Source organism: Salmo salar, chromosome ssa05 (genome assembly GCF_905237065.1).
Source record: "Salmo salar chromosome ssa05, Ssal_v3.1, whole genome shotgun sequence".
Classification (NCBI taxonomy): domain Eukaryota; kingdom Metazoa; phylum Chordata; class Actinopteri; order Salmoniformes; family Salmonidae; genus Salmo; species Salmo salar.
Genome location: NC_059446.1, coordinates 25,611,566 through 25,622,367, shown reverse-complemented (window position 1 = coordinate 25,622,367; position 10,802 = coordinate 25,611,566). Strand labels below are relative to the sequence as shown.

Sequence of the window (10,802 nt, the reverse complement as noted above, 5' to 3'; positions counted from 1 at the left end):
CACCAGATATTGACCATTTTTCTGATCCACGCCCCTACCTTTTTTTAAGGTATCTGTGACCAACAGATGCATATCTGTATTCCCAGCCATGTGAAATCCATAGATTACGGCCTAATTTATTTATTTAAATTGACTGATTCCCTTAAATGAACTGTAACTCAGTAAAATCTTTGAAATTGTTGTTTTTATATTTTTGTTCAGTACAGAATAGAAAATAAAATAATAGGATAGAATGTATTATTTCCGGAAGACAAACACTACAATTATTTAGTGTCTGGTAATATTTTTTACCATTACTTGATTGGTAGCGTAATATCCCAATGTTTCAAATAGAGAACTCAACCTCCTTTGTTCCTTGCTTACTGTACTGCCCCTTTAAAATAAGACATTTTAATCTAGGCGTGTTTCCTGCACCCATTAATTAGAAACGAGACAAACTCGCATCGCGTCCTGCGGGAAAGCAAAACCAACACACCTTATTTAGGCAACGATTATTTATGATATAGGCCAAATTTTTTACCATTTATTATTATGTCTTACTGAATAGACTAATATCAACATAAACCAAGCGATGACTGTCATGTGCGCGCATGTATTATCAGTTTTATGGATGTCACTCGGTCAAGGTCCACGCTCCTGATGCGAGTAGCAAGACTGGATTTCTTTCCTTTGGGCCAAGAAGATCTGACTCAAACAAATTCCGTTATTAAAGGGCAGAATTTAGGATACTGATTACTGTTCTACTCTAGAATGGAAGCCCTCTGGCACTGGAAGGAGGTGGACGCACTGAAACGAGGAGAACTTTGATTGGCGAAAATATGGATAGATGCATGGATTTGTTAAAATGAATGACACGAACGACAAGTGCTTCACAATCATGTCATTTCAGAGCAACTAACGTGGAGTGTTCATAGGAATAGGCATATTTGTGAGCTGAATCGCCCGTTTAAAAGGTGAAGGAAAAAACGGATCTCAAGGATTTTTCCTGTCACAGGGAAATGTACTTTACCGTATAATTTTCGTTTTGAAAGTCAAGTAAATATTGTAATTTACATAGTGGCCTATAAACGTATGTCACTATAGATTACTGAGTTGAACGAAAACTGTCAGTATGTCGGCGGTAATGATGACACGGAAGGTACGAAAATGGGAAAAGCTACCAGGGAAAAACACTTTCTGCTGTGATGGACGCGTAATGATGGCCCGGCAGAAAGGCGTCTTCTATCTAACCTTATTTCTCATCGTTGGCACCTGCTCCCTGTTCTTCGCATTCGAGTAAGTAGATCTGTTTATCCATTGTTTATTTGGGCGATGATCAAACAAGCAAGCAAGCTGTCAAAATGACGTTTCCCTAGGTGTGTAAAATGTTTTCTAGAATGAGGTATTTTTAGGGCCGCAAGTCCGATGAAACTAATAACCTGTAGTAGGCCTAAATATAGCCTTTATTTACCCTGCACCAAGCTATGAATTAAGTGATAAGGCGCATAAAATATTTAAAAAAATTCTCCCCACAAAAATCGTTGGCTGAGTGGTATCAGACAGGAACCATTATTGATTAATATATAGTCTTGCATATTTAAATATTGAATTCCCTTACTGTCCAGTGAAAGGGGCCCTTGCTCAACATTAAACATTGCCTTTCAGAACATAATAATAATAATAATAATAATAATAATAATAATAATAAACCATCAACCTAGCTTTACAGCCTGGTCTCATAGACGGCGCAACATAGTAAGTGTAAATCCGTAACACTCAAATTAGTAGTATATGTTTAGTAGGGCTACATATGACAGAAGTTGATTGTGGTGGATGAAATCTAGGTAACAAAGGTTGCATGTTTGAATCTCATCATGGACAACTTCAGCATTTTAGCTAATTACCAATTTTTCAACTACTTGCTACTTTGCAACTACTTAGCATGTTAGCTAACCCTTCCCCTAACTGTAACCCTTTAACCTAACCTGCAACTGTATTGGACTTGGCAGGTGGAGCTAGCTGGCCAGGTGTTTTACAACTGAGGTTTCAGAGTGAAACCGTAGCCCCCCAGAAACAGACTGGCTAAAGAGCAGTTCGGGCAATGCCTTGTCAGTGTGCCTGTCTAAATATTTTTTTGTTTGTTGCAGAATTATCATTAATTAATTTAAAAAAAATGGGGGGCCTCAAGGAAAAGTGGTCCAGTGTGTCCAGGCTGATTACTAGTTTTGCACTCCCCCTATAAATACACAATGTTTCCCTCCATGAAATGTATTGCATGATATTCTAACAGCTGGAATCAAGTTTTTCCAAGTAATTCTACTGGACAGGGACCATCACTGCTAGGCTTCTTGGCTTAATGTAATCATCCAGTGGACTGCTGAGGGGAGCTACAGCAGTGGCTGCAGACTGGAGCTCCCTGGGGCCTCTGACCCTACATTAGTGTCTGTGGACTGAAGCTCCCTGAGGCCTCTGGCTTTACAGTAAATGTGCAGCCCTTTCCATCGCTGTGTGCGCTCAATGGGAGTCTGGGTCGTGTCCATTAGGCACCAAATGTAAGAAAACGGACTGAAACAGGGAGTGGCTATATCTGGACTCGTCCAATCAATAACGCTCAATTTAATTTTACATTATTGAAACGTTTTGGCCTAATGAACAGAACATATTCTCTGAATCGCCACAGAGGGAAATGTTGTCCGCCCCTGGGCTGGAGTGGAGACTGATATTGCTGATCCCACTAGTTTAGCGCCTGAGGTTGGACCAGGCCCAACAGTAACTAATGGCCAGATCACCAGCACACTACATTCGTATTACAATTGCCCCATAATTATCCCTCATGGGGAGGACTGAATATTAACATAGAGATTGAGCTGGGGAACGGGCTGTAATTCAAAACTCTCCATTACGGAGCAATTTGAGCCATATCAGATCTAGCCCCTTGACAGGCTAATGACAATTTGCTGAAGAAAGAGGCACAGTGGTTTTCATGCTTTTCAGGAGTCATGTTTGAGAGAGTAGCTCACTACCACTAACCAACATCTAGTCACTCCTCTACCGGAAACTGAAGTGATAGCTGGGATCTTTAACTTCCACAACAAAAAAAAAAAAATTAAATGTACTAACACAGTGGTTCCCAAACTTTTTATAGTCCCGTACCCCTTCAAACATTTAACCTGCAGCTGCGTACCCCCTCTAGCACCAGGGTCAGCACACTCTCAAATGTTGTTTTTTGCCATCATTGTACGCCTGCCCCACACACTACACGATACATTTTTTAAACATAAGAATGAGTGTAAGTTTGTCACAACCCGGCTCGTGAGAAGGAGCTCCTATAAGTAGGACCAGGGCACAAATAATAATAATCAATAATTTTGCTCTTTATTTAACCATCTTACATATAAAACCGTATTTGTTCATTGAAAATTGTGAATAACTCGCCACAGGTTAATGAAGGGTGTGGTTGAAAGGTTGCACATAACTCTGCAATGTTGGGTTGTATTGGAGAGAGTCTGTCTTAAATCATTTCCCCCACACAGTCTGTGCCTCTATTTAGTTTTCATGCTAGTAAGAGCCGAGAATCCACTCTCACATAGGTACGTGATTGCAAAAGTCATCAATCTCTTAACAGTGTGATTTGCCAAGGCAGGATACTCTGAGCGCAGCCCAATCCAGAAATCTGGCAGTGGCTTCTGATTAAATTAAATTTTCACAGAACCGCTTGTTGCAATTTCGATGTCTGTAAGCTTGAGTTAATTTGCACAAAAAAAATCATACAATGGAAAGACCTGTGTGTTGTCCTTGTTAATGCAGACAGAGAAGAGCTCTGTCTTCTTAATCATAGCCTCAATTTTGTCCCACACATTGAATATAGTTGTGACGTGTCCCTGTAAACCTAGTTTCAGATCATTCAGGCGAGAAAAAAACATCACCCAGATAGGCTAGTCGTGTGAAAAACATCATGCAAGCGGTCAAACAAGTGAAAATTATGGTCAGTAAAGAAAATTTTAAGCTCATCTCTCATTTAAAAACAAAACGTCAACACTTTGCCCCTTGATAACCATCACACTTCTGTATGTTGTAAAAGCGTTACATGGTCGCTGCCCATATCATTGCATAATGAAGAAAATACACAAGAGTTCAGGGGCCTTGCATTAACAAAGTTAACCATTTTCACTGTAGTTTCCAAAACGTCTTTCAAGCTGTCAGGCATTCCCTTGGCAGCAAGAGTCTCTTGGTGGATGCTGCAGTGTACCCAAGTGGCTCAGGAGCAACTGTTTGCAGTAGAGGTAGACCGATTAATCGGAATAGCAGAATAATTAGGGCCTGATTGTGGCCGATTTAAAAAAAAACAAAACAAAAAAAAAATAACAAAAAAAAAAAAATAATAATAAAAAAAAATAAAAAAAAAAAAAAATAAACAATTTAAGAATTTAAAAATACATTTATAATAAAAAAAAAATAGAATTAAATAAATAAAATATACTATATATATATAATTAAAAACAAAAAAAAATTAGGCACAAGTTTGAAAAAGAGAAATAATCGAGACCAAAAAATAAATAAAAAATAAATTGTTTAACCTTTATTTAACTAGGCTGGTCAGTTAAGAACACATTCTTATTTTCAATGACGGCCTAGGAACGGTGGGTTAACTGCCTTGTTCAGGGGCAGAACGACAGATTTTTACCTTGTCAGCTCAGGGACTCGATCTCGTAACCTTCCGGTTACTAGTCTAACGCTCTAACCACTATCTTATAAAAAACAATCAACCTTAACATAATCACTAGTTAACTACACATGGTTGATGATATTACTAGTTTATCTAGTGTGTCCTGCATTGCATATAATCAATGCGGTGCCTGTTCATTTTTCATTGAATCACAGCCTACTTCTCCAAACGGGTGAGCGCATTCAAGAAAAAAGCACTGTCGTTGCACCAATGTGTACCTAACCATAAACATCAATGCCTTTCTTTAAAATCAATACACAAACCTGCATATTTAGTTTATATTGCCTGCTAACATGACTTTCTTTTAACTAGGGACATTGTCACTTCTCTTATGTTCCGAGCAAGCAGTCAGGGTATATGCAGCACTTTGGCCGCCTGGCTCGTTGTGAACTGTGTGATGACCATTTATTCCTAACAAAGACCGTAATTAATTTGCCAGAATTGTACATAATTATGACATAACATTGAAGGTTGTACAATGTAACAGCAATATTTAGACTTAGGGATGCCACCCGTTAGATAAAATACGGAACGGTTCCGTATTTCACTGAAAGAATAAACATTTTGTTTTCGAAATGATAGTTTCCGGATTTGACCATATTAATGACCCAAGGCTTGTATTTCTGTGTGTTATTAAGTCTATGATATTTGATAGAGCAGTCTGACTGAGCGGTGGTAGGCAGCAGCAGGCTCGTAAGCATTCATTCAAACAGCACTTTCGTATGTTTGCCAGCAGCTCTTCGTTGTGCTTCAAGCATTGAGCTGTTTATGACTTCAAGCTTATCAACTCCCGAGATTAGGCTGGTGTAACTGATGTGAAATGGCTAGCTAGTTAGCGAGATGCGCACTAATAGCATTTCAATCGGTGAAGGCACTCGCTCTGAGACCTTGAAGTAGTTGTTCCCCAAATGCCGTGGCATTTGTGGAGCAATGGCTAACGATGCTTCGAGGGTGGCTGTTTTCGATGTGTTCCTGGTTCGAGCCCAGGTAGGGGCGAGGAGAGGGACGAAAGTTATACTGTTACACTGGCAGTACTAAAGTGCCTATAAGAACATCCAATAGTCAAAGGTATATGAAATACAAATGGTATAGAGAGAAATAGTCCTATAATTCCTATAATAACTATAACCTAAAACTTATTACCTGGGAATATTAGAGACTCATGTTTAAAGGAACCACCAGCTTTCATATGTTCTCATTTTCTGAGCAAGAAACTTAAACGTTAGCTTTTTCACATGGCACATATTGCACTTTTACTTTCTTCTCCAACACTTTGTTTTTGCATTATTTAAACCAAATTGAACATGTTTCATTATTTATTTGAGGCTAAATAGATTTTATTGATGTATTATATTAAGTTAAAATAAGTGTTCATTCAGTATTGTTGTAATTGTCATTATTACAAATAAATAAATAAAAATCGACCTATTAATCGTTATCGGCTTTTTTTGGTCCTCCAATTATCGGTATCGGCGTTGAAAAATCATAATCGGTCGACCTCTAGTTTGCACGCACGTTACCACTCCACTATGTCTCCCTGTCATGGCGCTTGTGCCATCAGTACAGATACCAATACATCTTGACCACCAAAGTCCATTTGATGTACAGGACAGCTTTGTGACTTTAAAAATATCCTCTCATGTTGTCCTGGTTTGCAGAAGAGGATGTCTTCCTTAATTGACCCCCCCCATAAACATAACGGACATATACCAGGAGCTGTGCCAGGCACACCCCATATGTTGACTCATCCAGCTGTAACGCAAATAATTCACTGGCCTGTATGCGAAGCAGTAATTGTTTCAAAACATCTTCTGCCATGTCACTGATGTGTCATGAAACAGTGTTGTTTGATGGAGACATTGTCTGCATAGTTTTTGGGCCTTTTCCCCCAGCATTGTCCCAGCCATATCCGCAGCAGAAGGAAGAATGAAGTCATCCACAATAGTATTGGGCTTGCCTGGCCTAGCCACTTGGTAGCTCACCATATAAGACACTTCTAGCCCCTTATTAATGGTATCTGTTGCTTTTATACATGTCTTACTACTCGAAAGTCGTCTTAATTCTCACTCAAACTCCCGTGGCTTATTTTTCAAAATGGCATTTTTGGTATCTACATTTCTGCACAAGAGTGAAGGTTTCATCGAGTTGTGAACTAGTACTTGTGCACATAAACTCAGCAAAAAAGAAATGTCCCCTTTTCAGGACCCTGTCTTTCAAAGATAATTTGTAAAAATCCAAGTAACTTCACAGATCTTCATTGTAAAGGGTTTAAACACTGTTTCCCATGCTTGTTCAATGAACCATAAAAAATTTATGAACATGCACCTGTGGAACAGTCGTTAAGACACTAACAGCTTACAGACGGTAGGCAATTAAGGTCACATTTTTTTTTTACATTTTACATTTTAGTCATTTAGCAGACGCTCTTATCCAGAGCGACTTACAGTAGTGAATGCATACATTTCATACATTTTTTTCCCTGTGCTGGCCCCCCGTGGGAACACTTATGAAAATTTAGGACACTAAAGAGGCCTTTCTACTGACTCTGGAAAAACACCAAAAGAAAGATGCCCAGGGTCCCTGCTCATCTGCGTGAACGTGCCTTAGGCATGCTGCAAGGGAGGCATGAGGACTGCAGATGTGTCCAGGGCAATAAATTGCAATGTCCGTACTGTGAGACGCCTAAGACGGCGCTACAGGGAGACAGGACGAATGGCTGATCCTCCTCGAAGTGGCAGACCACGTGTAACAACACCTGCACAGGATCGGTACATCCGAACATCACACCTGTGGGACAGGTACAGGATGGCAACAACAACTGCCCGAGTTGCACCACGAATGCACAATCCCTCCATCAGTGCTCAGACCATCTGCAATAGGCTGAGAGAGGCTAGACTGAGGGCTTGTAGGCCTGTTGTAAGGCAGGTCTTTCACCAGACATCACCGGCAACAACGTCACCTATGGGCACAAACCCACCGTCGCTGGACCAGACAAGACTGGCAAAAAGTGCTCTTCACTGACGAGTCGCGGTTTTGTCTCACCAGGGGTGATGGTCAGATTCGCGTTTATCGTTGAAGGAATGAGCATTACACCAAGGCCTGTACTCTGGAGCAGGATCGATTTGGAGGTGGAGGGTCCGTCATGGTCTGGGGCGGTGTGTCACAGCATCATCGGACAGAGCTTGTTGTCATTGCAGGCAATCTCAACGCTGTGTGTTACAAGGAAGACATCCTCCTCCCTCATGTGGTACCCTTCCTGCAGGCTCATCCTGACAATGCCACCAGCCATACTGCTCGTTCTGTGCAGGAATGTCAGTGGTCTGCCATGACCACCGAAGAGCCCGGATATCAATCCCATTGTGCACGTCTGGGACCTGTTGGATCGGAGGGTGAGGGCTAGGGCCATTCCCCCCAGAAATGTCTGAACTTGCAGGTGCCTTGGTGGAAGAGTGGGGTAACATCCACAGCAAGAACTGGCTGATCTGGTGCAGTCCATGAGGAGGCAATGCACTGCAGTACTTAATGCAGCTGGTGGCCACACCAGAGATACTGACTGTTACTTTGGATTTCGACCCCCCCCCTTGTTCAGGGACACATTATTCCATTTCTGTTAGTCACATGTCTGTGGAACTTGTTCAGTTTGTCCGTTGTAGAATCTTATGTTCATACCAATATTTGCACATGTAAATTTACACAGTTGACAATGGGAGGATGTTTCTTTTTTTGCTGAGTTTATAACACACTGTGGCTGAGGAAAGGCTGTACTCCCAATATAATTGAACCCCAAATCAATGTATTTCTCATCATATTTGTGCCTCTACGATGGTCCCTGTCGTTCGGTGCTTTCCCGGGTAAAGGGGCAGTAGCTCTTTGGCTGCATCAGATTCACAACTGTGTGTCCATGCTAGCTGGGGTAACAACAAATATAGAATTACTGATCGTTGAAGCAGAACTTATTTCGTCAACAGGTGCAGGTGTAGTACTGCTGGTAGTAGCAGTACTACCAGTAGAGCTGGTATGTGTCTCTATGGACGCGGGCCTTACTTTTATTTAACCATTTTATCAATTTTGGAGCAAATGGAATGAGCAGCAGCTACGTTTTGGCTACATACGGACCGTTAGTGGAATTCCCGCTAGAGGGTAACGGTTGATGTGATTGGATGTTAATTATTTGACTAGGCTACCTGTATTTGACATTGTTTTTATTTCGCTGAACATTAGATGGTTTAATTTTATTTTTGGCATTGAAACATGGCCACTATGGCGAGGGGGGGGATTGATTGTAAATGTAAAGGTGAATCACATTGGGAATACCTGTCCTAACACATAGATGTCTAAATCTTAAAATGCCCATGGATCATGGGCCAAACAAATCCAAATCTGCACCTAAAAAGAGAGACATCTATATAGACAGGACTTCTCCAATTCCCATGGATCTGGCCTTGTCCCATGAGCTATTTGGACTGTATGTACAGTACCAGTCAAAAGTTTGGACACCTACTCATTCAACGGTTTTTCTGTGTGTATATATATATATGTATATGTATATGTATATATATGTATATATAATTTTTTTTTTGACATTGTATAATAGTGAAGACATCAAAACTATGAAATGACACATACAGAATCATGTAGTAACCAAAAAAGTGTTAAACAAATATAGTTTATATTTGAGATTCTTCAAAGTAGCCACCCTTTGTCTTGATGATAGCTTTGCACACTCTTGACATTCTCTCAACCAGCTTCATGAGGTAGTGCCTTGTTAATTTGTTGAATTTCTTTCCTCCTTAAAACCTCTTACATCTAAACGTTCTGCTAGCGGAACACCACTCCAATATCCAATGATTGGGCGTGGCGCGAAATACAAACTCCTCGAAAATCCGAATCAATTTTTCAAACATATGACTATTTTACACCATTTTAAAGACAAGACTCTCCTTTATCTAACCACACTGTCCGATTTCAAAAAGGCTTTACAACGAAAGCAAAACATTAGATTATGTCAGCAGAGTACCCAGCCAGAAATAATCAGACACCCATTTTTCAAGCTAGCATATAATGTCACAAAAACCAAAACCACAGCTAAATGCAGCACTAACCTTTTGATGATCTTCATCAGATGACACTCCTAGGACATTATGTTATACAATACATGCATGTTTTGTTCAATCAAGTACATATTTATATCAAAAAACAGCTTTTTACATTAGCATGTGACGTTCAGAACTAGCATTCCCACCGAACACTTCCGGTGAATTTACTAAATTGCTCACGATAAACGTTCACAAAAAACATAACAATTATTTAAAGAATTATAGATACAGAACTCCTTTATGCAATCGCGGTGTTCAATTTTAAAATAGCTTTTCGGTGAAAGCACATTTTGCAATATTCTGAGTAGATAGCTCGCCATCACGGGCTAGCTAATTTGACACCCACCAAGTTTGGTACTCACCAAACTCAGATTTACTATAAGAAAAATTGGATTACCTTTGCTGTTCTTCGTCAGAATGCACTCCCAGGACTTCTACTTCAACAACAAATGTTGGTTTGGTTCCAAATAATCCATAGTTGTATCCAAATAGCGGCGTTTTGTTTGTGCGTTCAAGACACTATCCGAAGGGTGACACGCGGACGCGTATCGTGACAAAAAATGTCAAAATATTCCATTACCGTACTTCGAAGCATGTCAACCACTGTTTAAAATCAATTTTTATGCGATTTTTCTCGTAAAATAGCGATAATATTCCGGCCGGGAGTCGTTGTTTTCGATCAAAGACTGAAAAAGTAAAATGGACTCTTCATGCGCACACCCGTCTCATTGTTCTCAGATCGACCACTTACCAAATGCGCTACTGTTTTTCAGCCAGAGACTGCAAAGTCATCATTCAACGTTCTGGCGCCTTCTGAGAGCCTATGGGAGCCTTAGAAAATGTCACGTTACAGCAGAGATCCTTTGTTTTGGATAGAGATGACAAAGAAGGCCAAGAAATGGTCAGACAGGGTACTTCCTGTTTAGAATCTTCTCAGGTTTTGGCCTGCCATTTGAGTTCTGTTATACTCAGACACCATTCAAACAGTTTTAGAAACTTTG

At 40.2% G+C, this 10,802-nt stretch overlaps 1 protein-coding gene across 1 annotated transcript in view; it reads left to right on the top strand.

The window, feature by feature from the left end:
* The first annotated feature begins 402 nt into the window (after nucleotides 1-402).
* The window catches only part of LOC106604552 (palmitoyltransferase ZDHHC9), a 56,331-nt gene continuing 45,931 nt past the window's right edge, over nucleotides 403-10,802 (top strand). The window contains exon 1 of the mRNA XM_014199304.2: nucleotides 403-1,275. Coding sequence (XP_014054779.2) covers nucleotides 1,112-1,275 — 164 coding nt within the window. The 5' untranslated portion in view covers nucleotides 403-1,111. The remainder of the gene's footprint in view (nucleotides 1,276-10,802) is intronic.